This window comes from Chaetodon auriga, chromosome 2 (assembly GCF_051107435.1).
Source record: "Chaetodon auriga isolate fChaAug3 chromosome 2, fChaAug3.hap1, whole genome shotgun sequence".
NCBI lineage: Eukaryota > Metazoa > Chordata > Actinopteri > Chaetodontiformes > Chaetodontidae > Chaetodon > Chaetodon auriga.
In genome coordinates, this window is record NC_135075.1 from 29,349,972 (window position 1) to 29,370,741 (window position 20,770).

At 42.4% G+C, this 20,770-nt stretch overlaps 2 protein-coding genes across 2 annotated transcripts in view; both read left to right on the top strand.

The window, feature by feature from the left end:
* LOC143329910 (CD276 antigen homolog) overlaps positions 1-12,014 on the top strand; it is a 30,841-nt gene extending 18,827 nt beyond the window's left edge. Inside the window, exons 7-10 of the mRNA XM_076746068.1 lie at positions 7,680-7,976; positions 9,503-9,623; positions 10,781-11,075; positions 11,186-12,014. Of these exons, the coding sequence (XP_076602183.1) occupies positions 7,680-7,976; positions 9,503-9,609 (404 nt within the window). The 3' untranslated portion in view covers positions 9,610-9,623; positions 10,781-11,075; positions 11,186-12,014. The remainder of the gene's footprint in view (positions 1-7,679; positions 7,977-9,502; positions 9,624-10,780; positions 11,076-11,185) is intronic.
* Positions 12,015-14,014: 2,000 nt separating this feature from the next.
* On the top strand, positions 14,015-20,275 carry LOC143329887 (butyrophilin-like protein 1). Its single transcript, XM_076746035.1, has 4 exons — positions 14,015-14,228; positions 17,438-17,749; positions 18,081-18,119; positions 19,015-20,275. The coding sequence occupies exons 1-4, from the start codon at positions 14,102-14,104 to the stop codon at positions 19,329-19,331; spliced, it is 795 nt and encodes a 264-aa protein (XP_076602150.1). The 5' UTR covers positions 14,015-14,101; the 3' UTR covers positions 19,332-20,275.
* The last annotated feature ends 495 nt before the right edge of the window (positions 20,276-20,770 follow it).

The window sequence follows — 20,770 nt, forward strand, 5'->3', positions numbered from 1 at the left end:
ATTCTTCAACCAGTCAAAGTCTCACTGCTCAGCAACAAGGAAGAGCATCGGCTGCTTCGTGTGCTTTTGCTGTTTGTGCTGATAAAGTGCAGCTTTATCAGCACAATCGAGTTCACACTCACACCTCCGAGCCTGGAGGTGTGTGTGTGTGTGTGTGTGTGTGTGTGTGTATGTGTGTGTGTGGGCGTCGTCTCCATCTTGCTCTTGGGAGGGTGGCGCTCTGATGTGCTGCAGCTGCTCCGCCGTTTCCGAGAAGCTCTTCTGTGATGAAACCTCACTGATGGTCGCATCGATTGTCAACTCTGTGTTCTTCTTCCTGATGAAGCGGAAGTCATGAACTCACAGCACGTTCAGATGATCATCAGTCTGTCTTCGTCTCTGTCTGTCTGACTGTCTTCAAGTCTGCTTTTAGTGAACAGACACAAACACAACAAAAACAAAGCACAGAGACACAATAATGCAGGTGAGAAAGCAAAGAGTACTGGACGAAATATTACAGTTTGATAAGTTATATACACACACAGTGGGTTAAACACACATCAACAAACATCATTTATCATCAGCCAAGTAAACGTGGTGTTAAATAGAGACAAATACTTTTCTTACAGTGACTTCATTAAGAGGAAAACTCTGAAGTAAACGTGTTAATGATTAACTCTTTACTCAGCCTCAATAAACTGTTAGTATCAGTGTTTCTGTGGTCAGTTCATCCTTCCACAGTCAGCGTGTCCCGTCTGGATTTCTTAGTGTTCCTGCAGTTTGTTTGTTTGGTTTGGGTGGAGGAGGTGGGTGGAGCAGGGCTTTATGTCTGTGGACAGGTGCTGCAGTGGAAGTAAATGAACGTGTGTCTCTGTGTGTGAGATCTGTTTCAGCGTCTCTGTGAGTTTCACAGTTTTCTGGTAACGACAGTTTGTGGTGTTCAGGTGTTACAGCTGACTCAGGCAGGTGGAGGCGTGTCATGTGGTTTATTGATCACTGTGACAAACAATTCGAAGATTCCAAATCAGTTTGTGATCATATGTGTGTGTTCGTTTCCCTCCTCCACCCAAACATGTGAAGGGTTTTTTGGCCGCCCTCCTCCTCTCTCTCTCCCACGCACGCTCATTTTTCCAGCCTGGTCGTAAAACCTGTTTGTGTGGCAATAATCTGGGTGAGGAGACATTGTGTGATATGTGATAAAACCTGTCATACCAACAAAAACTTTACTGTGTTTGTCCTCGTTATCTTTGCTGAACCCAGGAGACGATGTCCTCATGACACTGAGGAGCAGCACCAGGTGTCGTCCATGGAGTCAGTTCCACTCCTAGTTCTAAAGTGGTGGACTTTAGGGGGGCAGTACAGGTGACCCTAACCCCCAGCGCAGACACACACACCTACATCTAAGAAGCAGGTGACTGTCCAGACTGCAGAGGATTCTGGGACTGAAACAAAGAACAGTCACACAAACATGGACACCTGGCTGGTCTCATGAGGACATCTTACCTGATGAGGACGGAGGACACAAACAGAAAAAAGAGATTTGTTTCTAGTTCAGTGTTAAAGTTGGTTGAATGTGTGTGAAAATAAATCTTTGGTGTCTTCAGCTCACGTCTCGCCACACGTCGGGGTGTGATGTTAGTCTTTGGCACAGTTGAATGGACGCCGCTGAGTGTCTCAGATTCCCCAGCTGTTCCTCCATCGGTTAGAAAAGTCCAATTTTGCGACGTCCCCTGCAGCTCAAAGTGGGTGTGCGGTGAAGATGTTCTCATCCTGCTGCCTGTTGAGAGGAGACTCGAGCTGAACTGCCCGCGTGGGATCCAAGATGCCGGGAAGCACCTGAGAGCTCCAGAAGGGTCCAGACACAAGACGAGCCATTACAAGCTGTGTCAGCGGTGTGAGATGGGATCCACTTCCTGTCTCTTACTGGGCCTGCTCGCCTCTCCCTCCATCCCCGTAGGAGATTTTTAACAGTAACACATTACTGAAGGAACACTGCTTTGTTCACGTCAAACAGTACAACATTACACACAGTCCAAGTTAATGTTTGCTCCTGGTTTTGCTGCTCGTCTTTAGCTTCATATTCTGACTCCAGAATGTGTTGCTGAGGCAGAAACGACTCTTAAAGTTAATTTTCTCCCGATTTGTTGGTCTGAAAAATCCCATTTAGTGTCAGGATGTTGGGAAAACATGTGGCCTGTGAAGACTGGGTCCAACATTGACTTTGATGGCTGTGGGGGTGAAACGGGAGATCAAAAATTAGGATTTTCCATCAGTGTAGTTGTGAAATGTAGTTTATTAATTACAGGTAAGATCATTGTTTTTTGGCTTTCCTTCGGTGTAGTTCGTCGTTCCTGTGTGTAGTTAATAGTAATAAACCTTCAGTCTAAAAGATGGTGACTATGTGAGACTGAATGAATTAATTGGCTATATGTTTCTGCCTTTCACGGGGGGGGGGGCGGTGCACCGAGGTGAGCAGTCTGTACAGAACTGATGAGTCATCGTAAACATTTGGCGGCGCCGTTTTTATTCTGAAGAACTTGTGCCGGAAGTGCTGAGCTCATTGCAGATAACGGAGGCTGAGAAAACGAAAGTGTCTGTGCAGAGCCAATCACACGCCAGCAGTGCCTGAAGCTGCGTTTCTCTCAGATATAAGCGTGCTGATGATCTCAGGTGACATCGATAACCATGGAGCGTCTCTGCCTCGCGTGCCTCTGCCTCCTCACCTGGTCCGGAATGACGTCTGCGGATGGAAAAGGTAAGAGCGCTGAAAACTGAAGTGTGAATGAGTTTAATGTGAGAGGCTGAAGAATCAGGCAGAGGTCTGCAAACAGGATGTTAACGGAGCTGCTGAGTGCTTTAGTGGGCTGATAACAGCTGCAGCTGTCCCCGAAGACCAGCACAGATCAATATATTGATTGAATTGATTACAGCGTCCGTCTGATCAGTTACAGCTGTGTGATGAATCTGCTCAGTATTTTTACCTCGGGGTGGTTTATAAGTTCAGATGTGGCGTCATTGCTACTGCAAGCGTGTGTGCGTGCGTGCGTGTGTGTGTGTGTGTGTGTGCGTGTGTGTGTGTGTGTGTGTGTGTGTGTGTGTGTGGGCGTCGTCTCCATCTTGCTCTTGGGAGGGTGGCGCTCTGATGTGCTGCAGGTGCTCCGCTGTTTCCGAGAAGCTCTTCTGTGATGAAACCTCACTGATGGTTGCATCGATTGTCAACTCTGTGTTCTTCTTCCTGATGAAGTGAAACATTCGTGTTTCCGCCCGTGAAGCCTGAAGCGGAAGTCATGACGCACTGAACCCAGAGAGCGCCTGTGATGGTGTTTAGTCTCCACCCTTTCATATACAGTCAGTCCTGTATGAACACTGACATGAACTCACAGCACGTTCAGATGATCATCAGTCTGTCTTCGTCTCTGTCTGTCTGACTGTCTTCATGTCTGCTTTTAGTGAACAGACACAAACAGAACAAAAACAAAGCACAGAGACACAATAATGCAGGTGAGAAAGCAAAGAGTGCTGGACGAAATATTACAGTTTGATAAGTTATATACACACACAGTGGGTTAAACACACATCAACAAACATCATTTATCATCAGCCAAGTAAACGTGGTGTTAAATAGAGACAAATACTTTTCTTACAGTGACTTCATTAAGAGGAAAACTCTGAAGTAAACGTGTTAATGATTAACTCTTTACTCAGCCTCAATAAACTGTTAGTATCAGTGTTTCTGTTTCAGTTCATCCTTCCACAGTCAGCGTGTCCCGTCTGGATTTCTTAATGTTCCTGCAGTTTGTTTGTTTGGTTTGGGTGGAGGAGGTGGGTGGAGCAGGGCTTTATGTCTGTGGACAGGTGCTGCAGTGGAAGTAAATGAACGTGTGTCTCTGTGTGTGAGATCTGTTTCAGCGTCTCTGTGAGTTTCACAGTTTTCTGGTAACGACAGTTTGTGGTGTTCAGGTGTTACAGCTGACTCAGGCAGGTGGAGGCGTGTCATGTGGTTTATTGATCACCGTGACAAAAACATGAAGATCGGCATCAAATCAGTTTGTGATCATACGTGTGTGTTTGTTTCCCTCCACACACACACGAGTTCTTTTTAGTTGAATCAGACCTCCGTCACAGTGTTGGCCTGCAGCCCACTGAAGCTCCTGAGGAATAACTGGATTAGATGTTTGTCATGTTTTTACTTTATTTCTTAAGCTAATAAATAAAAACCAGTTTGACTGTTTTTAATTCCGTCCTCCTCCTCTCTCTCTCACGCACGCTCATTTTTTCAGCCCAGTCTTAAAACCTGTTTGTGTGGCACTAATCTGGGTGAGGAGACATTGATTGATATGTGATAAAACCTGTCATACCAACAAAAAGTGAACTGTTTGTCCTCATTATGCTGGCGAGCAGCTGCAGTAACACTGTTTCTTTGACCTCTTGGGGGAACGAGCTGAAAACATTTTAAATTATGGCCAACATTCACAGACCAGGATCTGAGTCCAGTTCACACACAGACTTTCTTATTTAGAAGAAGTGAATGAAGAAGAAGCTCCTGAAGGTGTTTTCATGGAGAAATCTTCAGTCCAGCTGTTCTACCAGCGTCACAGTGGGCGAAGCTCAGCCTACCTTCAGCTACGTCTGTGTTCAGTCATCCAGGCTGAGGTTGTGTTTCGTCTTTCGTGTCATATAAAATGGATGCCTGACGTTTGTTAGATAAAGTACAACACAGTCGTGTATGAGCAGCTGTTGGACGTGTTGTCATGAAGTTCAGTCCAGACATTCGTGTCCTTCTCAGGATGAATTCTAGTCTCTTTGATGATCCTCTGACGTTCATCTCACACCATCGTCAGGTTTGTCCACCACTTTGGTTTATGACCAAACAGCTGCCTAACTAATGACAACTAATGATTAATTAGCACATGTTAGCATGCTAACATGCTAAACTAACCCTAACTAAAACCAAATATAATACCCGCTACACATCAGTATGTCAATATTGTCACTGTGAGCATGTTAGCATTTTGACTTTAGCATGCTAAATTAACATTTTAGTCTCAATATTTCCTGATTTCTGCAATAATCTCAGAAACATGATTAAACACGTTTCTGTGTTAAAGACATAGTTACTCTAAAAATAATGTAGTGGAGGAGAAATCTGACTGCTCACTGAACTGCTCAGACGCTGCTGTATTTGAGTCATTGTGGGGGCATGAAGGTGTGTGATCTGACTTTCTTTCTAACATGATGACTTTGAATGTGAACACACTGATCTGTACATGTTTTTGTCCTCCAGGACCAGTGGTCGTGAAAGAAGGGAGTGATGCTCTATTACCATGTTCCCTCAGCACCAAGGAGAACATCGAAGGAAAGTTCTTTGACTGGAGGAAGGACGGTCAGAAGAACCGTCAGGAGGTCTTTGAGTATGATGCAGGAATTGTTGACAATAACAGACAAGATGAGCATTTCAAAGGTCGCGTCTCACATTTTGAAGATGAGCTGAAGCACGGAAACGCCTCCATCATCATCAACAAAACGAAGGTGGCTGACAGTGGAAACTACACCTGTGACTTTCCACTTCTTCAGCCAAGACAGACGTTCAACATCGAGCTTGTTGTTGGTGAGTGCTTCCATTAAACAGTTAAAGATGTCCTCTCACTGACTGGTGTGACTGGTTTAAGATGAACTTTTGTCAAGCAGTCAGAATAAACATGTGCAGAGATTTCCTCTGTGTCAGACGTGCTTCATATTTTCAACACTTTGTCCATTATGTCACCTGCACAGTTAAACTTCAGCAGTCTGAATTTTGTTCAGTAAACATGAAACAGACTTCTCTTTTTCCACAGTGTTACATGTCTGTTGATGGTTCACTCTAACATTTGTTTTGTTTTGCCTTTTAGATGGTGTCTTAAAAGACAGAAGAGAGGAAAACATCGCAGGTGAGTCCTGATTCTGATGACGTCACTGTCTAAACCTCACGTGTATGTCGAGTTTGGCTCCACAGGTCTGAAATCATTGAAAACTCTTTAAATGTGTGTGAGTCACTGAGGAACAGAAAGTACACATCACTTGTTAAACTGAAGATATTTATCAGGATGTTTTCTGTCTGTGTGGTTTGTTGTTGAGGTTTCAGTGAGTTTGATGAATACTGTGATGTTCTGTGTCTGAAACGTGTTTCATTTTAACACAAATCATTAACACCAAAAGTTTTACTAAACATTTTTAAATCAGCTTCAAATCTTTTCCTGAGACTCGAATGTTTGAAAGTTATTTTTAAGGTACACACTTCTAATTTCAAGGAAAAAAACATTAATGATCCAATCTGCCAATATTTTTTTTACAGCTCTCTTTTATGACATGAAAACTGGTTTGATTTGATTTGCATTTCCTCATAAATTAATTAATAAGTTTTGAAGTAAAAAATGTCTTCTGAGTTAACAGAGCTGAGTACAATAAAGAAAATTATTTTGTACTTTTGATTTTACCTGAACATGTTTTTTCCAGCATAATGAAAATTATTAACATTGTTTCACATGAATTCAGTCACAACACATTTATGGACTAATTTAATGTCTCTTTGAACTAAACTGCATTTAAAATCTGACCTTGAATGAAACAAATACACAGTGAATAATCTATAACTCAATCAAAGAAACCAGTTGACACTAATTTACCTTCATAACTGAAATAAACAGAAGAAAACAATATTAAGACAAAGCCAATGAACTCCAAAAGATAATACCAGATTACCAATTCATGCCTGTTTGAGAGAGACCAGATAATATCTCAAAAACAAATCAAAACACTTCCTGTTGTGATGTCTATCAGAGTGTTATTACAGTGTGATGTGAATGAAAGTTCATACGTGAACATTTCTGTTACAGTCAGATAGTTTTCATCAGCAATGTTTGTTGTTTAACAATGAAGACTTCAACTCCCATGATCCCACACTGTTTCATGACATCATCAAACTGTCTTTTGTTATTGTCGTGGCTCCATGTGATGAAGCTCTCTGTCAGTCCTCTGAACTCCTCTGGACAAACAGTCTCTAAGTGAAGACATCATGTCTCTACCTGGACGTTATTCACTGGAATCAGACACGTTCACACAGAGAACTTCCACCAACAAACACACTGAACACCTTTAATCAAACTCCTGCAGAGACACTGCAGGTATTCTGTCCTTCTGGACGGACATGGACGTCAATGAAACTTGACTGATTGGTGGAGACAAACAAACAGAAGGTGGTATTTGTATTTGATATTTGTGGAGCTCCTGTGGATCAGACTCAGAACACTTTGAGAACCTTTTCCCAAACACAGCCTGAAGATTTGTCCCCAGATTTATGATGATCGGACAAATCGTTAACAGTTATGACCAGTTTGGTTGATGGCGTCCATGTTTTCTGACCGATCCTGCTCATTTCTAAAAGAAATCTGTATTTCAGTCTTGCAGTGCTGTGTACTGTTTTGGTGTTGATTCAGTCAAAATCCCCAAAATAGACGTCACTTTACCGTTTTCAGTTAATGCTAATTAGCAAAAAATCCATCATGGTGGATTTTTATGGTCCAAGAAGCTTTTCTGTAGAGGACACTGAGCTGGACTTCAGATTTTGTCAGTCAGACTTGTGGTGTGGGGGCGTGGCCTTTCAAAAATAAATTACAGTGCCATCTGACTGATTGGACTAATATTTCTTGGGCTTTTGTTCACAGGTGCTACTTCAGAGCCCTGCGTCACAATACTCAATGAAACAAATGATGGGATTCTGCTGCAGTGTTTGGTTCAAGGTGCTTTTCCTAAACCTAAAGTAGAGTTTCAGGACAGTTCTGGAAACATGGTTCATGCTCATGAACCTCAGGTCTCACAGAGAGGAGACGGAGCCTACGACGTCACTCTACAAGCTGCTGTGACCAAGACCGACCGATTCCGCTGTGTTGTCACGCAGGAGGAAATACACCACCAGACTGAAGCGAAGATTTATGTGCCTCTCCCTCCTCCCTCCAACAATGGTGAGATTTTTCTGATTGGTGCTTTAATGTTTCAGTCATTTTCATTGTTCATGCTTTTTAAAAAACGTTTGTGTGTCTTCAGACTGAACAGAAATCTGAAAAAGCTTCAAAAGTGAAGAGTAAAAAATCAAAGAATGAGGAGAGAAAAAACAAAGTAGTAAATTTCAACAATTTCATCAGTCACACACACACACACACACACACACACACACACACACACACACACAACTCAGTCACAGGTTTGTAAATGCGGCTGCAGCCTGATCCTGAGCTTCAGCATGAAAACACCACCCTTGTGTGCTGTTTCTCCACCTGTTTGATCGGCTGCAGCAGAGAGTTCCTGAAGCAGAACTGAGTGAAAATCAGGTTTGGAGTTGAAGTGAAGACGAGATGAAAGCAGTGAAAGTGTCCACGATGTGATTTCTGGATGTGAGCAGGAATCATCTCCTCTGTCTGAGCCTCAAACCAGGAGTTCACAGACGTTGTTGGTCGTGGTTTGTATTAAATGGGACTCTGTGCAGTTCGCTGCAGCGTGTAGGCTGATTCGACCAATCACAGGTGACGATGACAGAAGCTCAAAGCGCACAGGAGACAACATGTCAGGTGTGTGACTGTGTGCAGCTTCCTGACAGCAGACGAGCTGAGTGGAAACAGACTGAACTGAATGTTCTTCTTCAGGAAATGAAGCAACGAGCTGACGAACAATAACTCTGCTGTGGATTTCTGCCACACAGAAAACATTTAAAGTTCATCAGTGAAGACACCACGAGAACCTTTCTGCTGCCACATGAGGACGTTATTATTTGATGTTTTCTCAGGTTCTAAAGGTGTTTTCTGCTCCGCTGCAGTAATATGAATAACTTCAGTAATTCAGACTGTTGAACCAGCAGAAGCTGAAGAGGAACCTTTGATGTGGACTTTTCACAGCAGTGGTCAGTGGAGGAAGAAGAACTCAGAGTCTTGAGTGAAAGGAGCTGAAGCAGCATTTAACAACAGTCTGTTGAATGTGGTGGAGGAAGACGTTCAAGATTCCCTCTGAAATGTGGTGAAGTAGAAGTACAAAGCAGCCTGAAATGGAAATACTCAGTAAAGTACTTCAAAGTGTCCCTTCACTGCTCAGTGACACATCAGCCTTGTTCAGCTTCAGCTGGATGTGAAGGTGTGATCCAGAGTCCGTGGCGGCCTCGGCTCAGCGTGCAGAGAAACTCGCCTGCAGACAGATGATCACACATCTGCAGCCAAGCAGCAGGTCTCAGAAAGAGGACGATGCTGCAGCATCATCTTCCTCACTGCTGAACCAGAACCAGGACCAGGACCAGCCTCTGAGCTGTGGAGCCACACAGAGGAAAGTGTTCATGAAGTCAAAGCAAACATCTGTGATCCTGCTGAGATTCATCTCAGTGCTGTTTGAACCTGAAAAGAAGTTCAGATTTCAGGAGCAGACACACCTTTGGTTGGTCTTTGTGTGGGCTGTGATGTGCAGTTACACTCTAAGAGCTACACTAACCTCCTGTAATCTCTTTCAGGGTTCCCCACCGGATGGGTTGTTGGTGCTGTTCTTATTACATTTGTCGTCACTGTTGTTGTTGTTGGAGGTCTAGCTTTGTCTTGCGTCAGGCGTTCCAGGAGATAAAAAGTCTAATGAAGGTAAGTTTAAGTCACGTATCAGCGTATTCTACAAAAAATTCTTTATATATGTCCCATGTTTACATCTTGATTGATGTTTTATCTTCTCAGGCATTAATCACTGTGTTGGTATTTAGAGGTTAGGATCAATAAGTTATAGCGTAGAAGTTCCTCAAAATATGAAATAATGTTGGGCACCAGACAGGAGAATACTCAAAGAAATCAACCTGCCAATATTTTAAAATAAATACTACCAGAAGTTTAAGAAATAACACAGCAGCTGGCTTCTTCGCTCCAAAATGACACAATAAAAACTCAACCAAGTGATGCAGTTAGTAAGCATTCTTATTTTCAATCAAACATTAATCAAAACATATCAGCTCAATAATCAACTCAAATATCTTTCAATTTCATAAAGGTTCATTCATAAAACAGAAACCAAATCAAAGGAAAAATCAAAGGAAATATTCTGAGAGTAATCACAAAATCAAAAGTTTGTTAAATAAATAATAACAGTTCCCATCTGTTAATGAAGAAAACACACGGTGGGTAGGTGGATTGTGTGTGAGTATGTATAGTTTGCGTGTATTCAGTCCAGTTCAGCTCAGGAGGTAGTTGTGTTTGGGGGGGGGGGGGGGGGGGGGTGTAATTCAGTCCTGAGGGATGTATGTTTGAGGGGAGAGAAAAAACAGAGTAGTTTGAGGTCTGACGTTAGGAGAAACCAGGTGAGTTTCATGGAAAAAGGGACTTAACTACTTGCCGTTCTTCACCCAACTCAGACAGAGATCTTTTCCCCTGTATCCAAACGGGCCAAGGACCGTAGACTCAGCTTCTTTCTGCCTGCTCCAGGGATCAGCTTCCTCCTCCAGCGTCCAGTTGAATGTCCTTAATACTCAGTTTAATTCATTTGCTTTCTTGAAATTAAGCCAGCAACTTAAGCAAAATTTGAGTTATCGCTTTTTCTTTCTTTCTCACATCTCACTTTTTTTTCAGTCCGTCTTCAAAACTCCTCTGTCTGATTTCCCTCTTCCTTGAGCTCTCAGGTGACTCTGATTTATCATCTCCCTCCCCCTTCATTTCCAGCTCAGGTGGAAAAGGCTGTGTTGTCATTTCCTTTTTCCTCCTTCCTGCTACAAAGTTTGGATCTTCTTGAATAAAACTTTGTTGTCCTTCTGCAGATTCACAGACAGAGAGAGACCCTCTATGAGATGTCACTGAGGACAGCAAACGCCGATGGAGTGTGTGTGTGTGTGTGTGTGTGTGTGTGTGTGAGAGAGAGAGAGAGAGAGAGAGAGTGAGAGCAGTTAAACTTAATGAGAAAAAATGTTGCATGATAATGAGGATATTTTGGCTGCTCCTCATTTGTTTCAGGTATTTAAGGGTTAAGACCTGGTTTTAAGCTTAAAGTTGAACTTAGTTTGAGGTTAACTTTAGGATCAGGGTGATGAACCATGATAGCAGCTGACCCTCTAAGTGTTTCCACCTGCCTGTTTTTAGAAGGATTTTCAGTTTACACATTGAAAAACTTTGTGAAAACACCAGAAATATGAAAAAAAAAAAAAAAAACATGAATACCCAAAAAGAAGTTTTTGGCTTTGCTGAGGTGGAAAACTTTGGTGCATCGATGAAGAGACAGTTTGACTGGAGCTCTTTTAATCATGTTGTATTGTTTTGAGCTCTTCTTCTGTGGTGGTTTAATGACAGACCAGATGATATGAATACAAACATGTTCGAATTGAACAAACTGCGACTTTACAATACATCCAAACACAGGAGAAGTTACTGAACATGAACATGAACCATAACTGATTTGATCTTTCCCACATCTGACCTCATCATCATTAACCAAACTGTAGTTACACTGGACAGAAATTGTCGGAATAATTCATAAAAATGTGCCATGTTTTATTATTTATTCCGAGTTATTAACGTTCAAAACATCATCACTGAATATAAATGTGGGATATTGTAGAATTGTCCAACGTAAATGTGAATTCTGTGTTGTGTCACAGAGTTTTTATGGTGGTTTCATGTAATCAGACAGAACGAGGTGACAGCAGGAGAGAGCAGGTGACCTTTAATGCTCTCTGAACTGATCGTTCATTGATCTGTTCAGTGAGATTTGAATGAAGATGTGATGTGATCGAGTTCCTCTCTTCTGCAGCCTGAAGAGATAAAAACTCTTTTACTCTGTTATTAATGTTGTTGAGGTCGATGACGACTTCCTGCACTCTGTTCTGCTGCTTTGTTCTAGTTTAGATTCTAATTATCTGTATCTCCTCATTATTTTATGCATCTAATTTTCAGTCTCATCAATGCAGATTAGTTTGATTCCAGGTTGCATAACGTCAAGTCATAATAAAACTGTCCACAGGACTGTTGTTGAGGACATTACACTGTACTGTCTGGATGGATCAGATGGAGATCCACAGAAACACAAAGACACTGTGAAAATAGATGAATAATGAGATCACAACACAGGAGAATGGAACAAGTAGAGGAAATAGAATTAACACACAGAAGAATTAAAATGGACCAAGTTAAAAAGGGACCTGATTAAACTAAACTTCAGGTAAAACTGAGTTTTATATCAGTGTTCAAAGCTGGTCGGACCAAAAACGTTCAGTCACAAATCAAAAGCCTTCAACCATCAGGAGACTCAGACTGAGGATTTCGGGTTGTTCTGCAGCGCAGAGATTAAAACGTCCATAATCATCAGAGGGACAATCCCCTTTATTCACACAGATACATGCATCATGCCCAACACGCCATGCACTGGTGAAATTTATCTTCCGCCTTTAACCATCCTGGTCGTCCTTCCTCCACGGCAGACCAGGCCATCCAACCGGCGCCCGGGGACCCCTTGTGTCACCATTGGTCAGATGGTGATCTTCTTGCATGTTTTTAGTGGGGGTATATTTTACGGAGGATACCCCAGGTGAACACGCGGAGAACATGCAAACTCCACACAGAAAGGCCTTTTTCCTCAAGCAGCAGGCACCGAAGGCATGGTGGGGGACACACCCCCGGTGCCCGCAGCGAGAATCGAACCCAGGACCTTCTGGCTGTGAGGCGACAGTGTTGCCACCGTGCCACCCAGCCATAATGTGTCAGTGAGTGTGTGAATGGATGAATGAGGAGCAGACGTGCTGTAAAAATACTGTCCAGTCACCAAATACGACCACACTGTGCTTCTTAAAGGTGTCGCTGAGCTTCAGATGGACGTTCAGACACAAAGACTCTGAGCTGAAGTCTGATGTTCTGCTCAGCTGAAACAAGCTTCGGTTTTATTTTACATTCGTGTGTCTGATGTCATTTCAGACAGGCCTGTATTGCTTCTTCTGATTTCTTCAGGTGCTCATTCTGTCAGGTGCAGTTACACACTGAACTTTACCCTCAGTGTCCAGTTTATTAGGTACAGCTAAAGCTAAAGCTGGTGCAGGAAGTCCTCCCTTCATCGAGGTTAAAATGTTCAGTTTTCAACTGAGTTACATCATACAGAGAGTGTTTCTGTTATTGAGCTCAGCCTCACTGATGTAAAGGGGTGGACAAAATAATAGAAACATCTCTGTGTAGTGTTTAAAACAGTTTAAACATAAGCTGAACATTTTAACCATGAAGGGAGGATTTATTTCAGCACTGTTGTGTTAGACTGTCAGCTTTAGCTCAGTGTACCTAATAAACTGGACACTGAGTGTCTGCTGTTGCTGACTGTGATATTTGATTTGTGCTGTCTGAAAGTTCATGTGTTCATGTTGTGAGCTGATCATGCAGTTGAAGTTTGAGGCAGAGCTTCATCGTTTCTGTCCAGATGTTTGAATAAAACACCAGAAATGTCAAAGTGTGTTGAGACTGTTTTTGATGTGAAGAAGAAACCCGTCTGGGAACAGCTGTTCTTCAAAGAGACTTTTAGGACAGTAAAAATGTTAGAAATATGTTCTGTCCAGAAAGTCATTTTTTAAGTAAAAATACTTTGAAATTGAATTATTTAGCACCACATGGACATATTGTTGGTAAAATATTGAAAATAAATAAACATATGACTATGAAATCAGCAGTGTGAATCATCAAATGATGCTTGTGGTAATTTTACTAAAAATGAAGGTCGGATTAATCCAGAGTTTTATGATTTTAGTGAAAACATTTTTCTATTTAGAGCAAATTTAATATGTAAATAAATGAATGAATAAAAAGTTAATTATACTCACTGTTCCCTCTAATCACAAAAAATATCCACACAAATATTCTGTGATATTTAAGACAGATAAACTTTCATTTTAGTTTACAGTCAGTGTGAAGGTGAAGTGCTGTTGAAGAGGAGTGGATGGTATTTACACATGACTTTTATACAGTTTTATCTTATTTCACCAGCAGTAATATGAGTATAAAGTGTGCTTTTATTATGGAGGGTCGGAGCGGAAGTGCTGCCGTCGCTGCCTCTCGCGGACGCTGAGGAGTCCAAAGTGTTTGTCGCGCGGCTCTCGGAGGCTGAAGTCTTCATGTCTCGTGTCAGTGATGCTGAAGTGATGTCTCGTGCTCGGACGGCAGCAGCAGCCATGAAGCTTCTTCCTGTCGTGAGTCTGTGTCTCCTCACGTGCTCTGAAACAACGTCTGCGGACGGAAACGGTAAGAAAACTCCTGACTGATGTTCACTGGGCTGTTTTACGTGTGGATGTGTGAATAATGAGCGAACGTGCAGCCCGGAAACAGAATAAGACGAAGTTCGTCAGTGGAAGGTAACAGCCGCACCTGTTAGCATTAGCATGTAGCCACATTGATGAACACAGTCATATTGATCATGTAGCCTGATATCAGATCGATATTTGAACACCTCCCTCCTCAGCTCAGGTGCTGCCAGTCATCAGCAGCATCCTGCTGATTCATCACGGTCGTGACGCAAACCTGCGCAGTTTTTTGGTGTTTGCGGATGTTCTGCACACCTGCGCAGTTTTACCCTTGAAGGTGATTTTTGACGGATTTTCACTCCTGGTCGATTTTTTTTTCTTTTCTTTTTTCTTGTCAATATTTTTCATGTCAGTCCCTCAAATTCTACATCAGATATTATTTCTACATTTGGACAAATCAGACACACCCCATCATGGTGTATTTTGGTCTTATTTTATAAAAAAAAAAATTTTGGAGAAATTGTTTTCAATAGCTTCCATGTCACGTGATCTAGTGACTCCAAACCAATACAGGATTATTTTATTGCTCTGGACAATGAAAATCAAACACCCCTGGTGACATGAGCATTGTTTCTTTAGTTTATTTTCACGTCCACTGCAGATGGACAGACAGCAAGAAAATGAATGAAAACAGAAACAGAGAAAGTCGTTTCATCCCTCTGTGTCTCATATTTCATATTTAAAGGGGTCAACAGGACAATTCAGAGAAATTTTTGTCAAAGCAGCTTGTGAATACTGACACGAACATTCAGAACAGACAATTCAGTTCAATTCAATTCAATATTCCTTTATTAGTCCTGCGAGGGAAATTCCAAATTACAGCAGCATCAATAAATCAGATAGAGTAATATAAGAAGTGCATGCCAATTAAAAACAACATCAGTATATACAATAGAGTGGGAATTTTAAATAAAAAATAAAAAGAAACGTCATCCTAAAAAATTGTAAAAAAAATTGTAAGAAATTGTAGATAGTATTTACAGACTGTTCTGTACATATTTCATTGCACAGATTATTTCACTGATTACTTGGAGCAGTTTTTATTGTACAGTCTGACAGCTGCAGGGAGGAATGACCTGTGATACCGCTCTTTCACACACTTTGGATGTAGCATCCTGTCACTGATGGAGCTCCTCAGTGCAGTGAGTGTGTGTTGGAGGGGGTGGGAGTCATTGTCTGTCATGGAGGACAGCTTGGCTGTGCCCCACGCACCCCAAAAGACCTCAGCCTCCTGAGCAGATAGAGTCTGCTCTGTCCTTTTTTGTAAAGTGCAGTGCTGTTATGAGTCCAGTCCAGTTTGTTGTTGAGACGAACACCCAGGTACTTATAAGATGTCACCATCTCAATGTCCCTTCCCTGGATGTTCACTGGTGTTGGTGGAGAGTGCGGGCGGCGACGAAAGTCCACAACCAGCTCCTTGGTTTTACCCGCGTTAATCAGGAGGTGGTTCTGCTGGCACCAGTCCACAAAATCCTGGATGAGTCCTCTGTATGACCTGTCTTCCCCATCTGTGATGAGGCCGACAATGGCAGAGTCATCAGAGAACTTCTGCAGGTGGCAGGTGGGTGACAGGTGGGAAAAGTCTGCTGTGTAGAGGGTGAAGAGGAACGGTGCCAGCACCGTTCCCTGGGGGGCCCCCACACTGCAGAGGACCGTCGCTGACACACAGTCCCGTGTCCTCACATACTGTGGGCGGTTGGAAAGGTAGTCCACTTTCCAGCATGTGAGGTGTTGGTCCACCCCTGAAAGCTCCAGCTTGTGTCTCAGGATGGCTGGCCTGATGGTGTTGAAAGCACTGCTAAGGTCCAGGAAAAGGACCCGAACAGAGCTCCTAGGCGATTCCAGGTGAGATAGAGCTCGATGGAGGAGGAAGATGAGGGCATCGTCCACTCCGATGCCAGGCTGATACGAGAACTGCAGCGGGTCCATGGACAAGCTCAGCAGGGGGCACAGGTGGGCAAGGACCAGCCGCTCCAGGGCCTTCATGAGGTGGGATGTTAGGGCCACTGGCCTGTAGCAGCTAGGGTCCTTGGGATGTGGGGTCTTTGGCACAGGTACCACGCAGGACATCTTCCAGAGGCGTGGCACCCTTCCCAGTCTCAGGCTCAGTTTAAACAGATGTCCAATGATCCCGCTCAGCTGATCAGAGCAGGATCTGAGGAGCCTGGGACTGAGGCCATCCGGACCTGCAGCCTTCCTGGTCTTTAACCTCCTGAGCCGATTCCTCACCTGGAGAGGTGTGAGGGACAAGTTGGAGCAGGGGGGCTGCTGAGTGTCTTGTGAAGTGGATGGGGGGCTGGAAGGAGCAGTGGGGGGTGGCGTTGATTGCGGTGAGCTGAATACTGTGTGTGTGTGGGGGGGGGGGGGGGCTGTCAGTGGGGTACTCGGGCAGGAAGTTAGGTGTTCAGCTCGTCTGCCCATTTTGGATCCCCAGCTGCCTGGGAGTTTGGCTCCTGGTGACCTGAGATGGTTTTCAGGCCTCTCCAGACTCCCCTGGTGTTGTTCTCCTGCAGCTGTTCCTCCATTCTCTTCCTGTATCTGTCCTTCCCCTCCCTGATTTTCCTTCTTAGCTCCCTCTGAAGAGTTTTCAGCTCCTCTTTGTCTCCTGATTTGAAGGCCCTCTTCCTCTCCTTTAAGAGAGCCTTAATGTCAGGATTAATCCAGGGTTTGTTGTTGGAGTGACACCGTACAGTCCTGGTGGGTACAGTGTTCTCCACACAGAAGTTTATGTAGTCTGTGATGCTGATGATGTCTGTCAGACTGTCAATGTCCTCCTCATGAGAGTCACTGAATATATCCCACACTGTTGTATCGAAGCAGTCTTTCAGAGCCTCTTCAGCCTCGTCAGACCACCTATTCACTGTGACACAGCTGGTTGCCTGTTAACAAGGGACTTGTATACAGGCAAGACATGAACCAGGTTGTGATCAGCTCTTCCCAGAGGGGGGAGGGGTGATGGTTCGTATGCCTCCTTGGTGTTGGTATAGAATAAGTCCAGTGTTCTATTGTCTCTGGTGGCACATGTGACATACTGGACATTTATGTCTTTCTGTCTCTCTCACTGTCTTTCTCTGTAAATCTAATAAAACCGCACTATTAACTAACAACATAACTCTTTAACCATCTTTTCTGCATGTGTTTATCCTCCAGTGGTGGTGGAAGAAGGCAGGGATGTGATTTTACCGTGTTCCCTCAGCACCAGCGTTCAGTCGGAGCTCTTTGACTGGAAGAAGGACGGTCAGAAGGAGGTCTTCCTGTATGATGCAGGAGTTCATTACAATAACGGACGTTCAGGTCAGGATGAGCATTTCAAAGGTCGCGTCTCACATTTTGAGAATGAGCTGAAGCTCGGAAACGCCTCCATCATCATCAGGAACACGAAGGTGGCTGACAGTGGAAACTACACCTGTGATTTTCCACGTCTTCAGCCAAGACAGACGTTCAACATCGAGCTTGTTGTTGGTGAGTGCTTCCATTAAACAGTTAAAGATGTCCTCTCACTGACTGGTGTGACTGGTTTAAGACGAACTTTTGTCAAGCAGTCAGAATAAACATGCAGAGATTTCCTCTGTGTCAGACGTGCAGCGTGTTATCCATTAAATCACTGTTCACAGTGAAAACTCTGCAGATTCACTGAATTTGTGGGCAGCTGCAGAGAGAAAGATTATCAGACTAGTTTAAGATGGAAAAAATAAAATAAAATAAACAGGAAAACACATTTCTGTTTTTTTCACAGTTTTTCTTCTTTCAAGTTGATGTTTCACTCTAACATTTGTCTTGTTTTGCCTTTTAGATCCTATCTTAAAAGACAGAAGAGACAAAAACATCGCAGGTGAGTCCTGATTCTGATGACGTCACTCTCTGCGCCTCACGTGTGTGTTTTGAGTTTGCCTTCACAGGTCTGAAATCATTAAACACTTGAAATCTGTGAGGAACAGTTTGACATCAGTCTTCTATGTGCAGCGTTAAAATGCTGAAACCCTGAAACAAACTATTGTGCATTTACAGAAAAGTAGTGAAAACAAAATATTACACTACAGGAGTTGTTCACATTTTAAATCAACTACATGACTTTTCCTCAAATTCTAATGTGTATTACTCTTTTTATTATCATAATTATAATTATTATTCAGGCTGTAATGCTCATACTTTTTGGGAAAAAGCAGTAGTGATGATCCAATCCGGCAATTTTTATGGGTCTGTTGTATTGTCGATAACAGGGTGGATTTTTGGATATTCACTTCCCCTTGCATTGATTCATGCAAAGTAAATAACACATAAATTATCAGAATTTAGTATAGCATAGCAGACGATTTTGATACTTTTACATAATTGTGTTTTTTTTTCCAGCACAATTTATAATCAATTGTGAAACACAGTGTTTGTTGCATACACTCTGTCAGTGTCTGTGTCATTTATTCTTATGTTACCATCTGAATTAACTACATAATCTAAATCTTGTGTTGACTGATGGGTTTTACTTAAAGTAAGTAATTGTTACCCAGCTTTTGTTAGAAATGTGTCTCAAATACAATCCCTGATCATATAATGCAGGGAGGTGTGATTCAGTCTTATATTGTGTTTTCCTGCTCCTCTGTGTTTTTCTTCTTATTAAACACACTGTAATCCAAATATACGAGCAGAGAAGGAATGAACAGAGAATCCCAGTATAATATGTCTAATCATGTAAGCGATCATATACATTATATTTTCTACTATGTTCACAGGTGCAGCTACTGAGCCCTACGTCACAATACTTGATGAAACAAAGGACTGGTCACTGCTGCAGTGTTTGGTTCGAGGTGCTTCTCCTAAACCTAAAGTAGAGTTTCAGGACAGCAATGGAAACATGGTTCCTGCTCATGAACCTCAGGTCTCAGAGAGAGGAGGCAGCTACGACGTCACCCTACAAGCCACTGTGACCAAGACCGACCGATTCCGCTGTGTTGTCACGCAGAAGGAAATACACCATCAGACATATGCTGAGATCTATGTGAATATCAATGGTGAGATTCTTATTTTTGGTGCTTTAATATTTCAATAATTTTGAATGTTTATGTGTTATTAGCCTTGAAAAAATGTAGATGTGTCAAACTGAATGCAAAGCATGTTGTGATGAAGACATTTGCACAAGTTGAAATTCTTTCAAACTGAATGAAAAATTCACACTTGTACTGAAACTGTGAGACTCCACCTCAATCTCCAGAGATAAGAGGAAGAATGAGAGGGTCTGCGGGCAAATAACAGAAAGAACTGGAGTTTGTGGTAGATTTGGAGATCAGTCGAATCAGTCACACAAACAGTTGGTGAATACATTCATAATTAGATACAGCTAACGTCTGTGTTTCAGTGTTTTGGGTGTTTATGAATAAACACAAACTGCAAAAACACTCCAACTGTCAAATTTAAAGGATTAAATAGAGGAAGTTCAGTCTAAGTCAGCTCTGGTTATGTAACTGCCTTCAAATGAGGCTGAACGTTCACACAGTTTCTCTTAATATAAAACACTCCAACACTGATCCAACATGTGGCTCTACAATAGATGTTATTAGCCACATTAGCTTCAGACGATGCTAACGCCAAGTTCAACAGACCAACCAGCAGAATAAACAGTAAAGCAACATAAACAAAGAAGAATGATTACAACAAAGTTGATGATCAGTTTTCTATTTTGGTAGCATGAAACAGTTGAGTGATTCACTCAGTGGCCACTTTATTAGGTACACAAGCACAGTCTAATTAGATTAGATTTGATCAAACTTTAAAAAACACAACGAAATGCAGTTTAACATCTACCTAGAAGTGCAAAAAGCAGCAAGTGCAGAGTGTACAAACTGTATGTGTGGAGGTAATAAACAGAATAAACAGTAAAGGTAGAAATGAACATGCTGAGATATAAACAGGATGAACAACAGTGCAGGAGGGAAACTATACAGTGCAGGAATCAGTGAAAAGTAATCAGTGAAAGTAATGAAGACATTTAAGACATTTCAAAGTTCATTTTTTGTTGATTTTATCAGAAATGTGTAAATGAGTTTGTTCCTGAGGTCTCAGTTAAAGGTGGTTTTGTGCTGAACAACATTATTCTGAGAGACGTTTAAACTGTTTGTCCTCCATATTTACAGACATCAGGAGGCCAGAATATTAGAAACAGCTCTGAATATGATGACGTCCAGAACATCACCATCACTGACTCTGACCTCAAAGCTGAAACGTGTCATTGAATTAAAACGTCTGTGACGGCGTAAAAAAGCCTGAACATTAAAGGAAACATGAAGTAAAGTTAAGGGCAGAACAGGTGTACCTAATAAAGTGGCCACTGAGTGTTCAGTGTGTATCAGTTGAGCCCTGATGACTCGAGGCGTGCACATGCTTTCAGGAGCTCATGTTTCATATTTTCTAACTCTTTATTCTGTTACTGCAGTCAAGAAAATATTGTCGACGAATCAGACAACAAATTTCATGTGACGTCTGTTACATTTC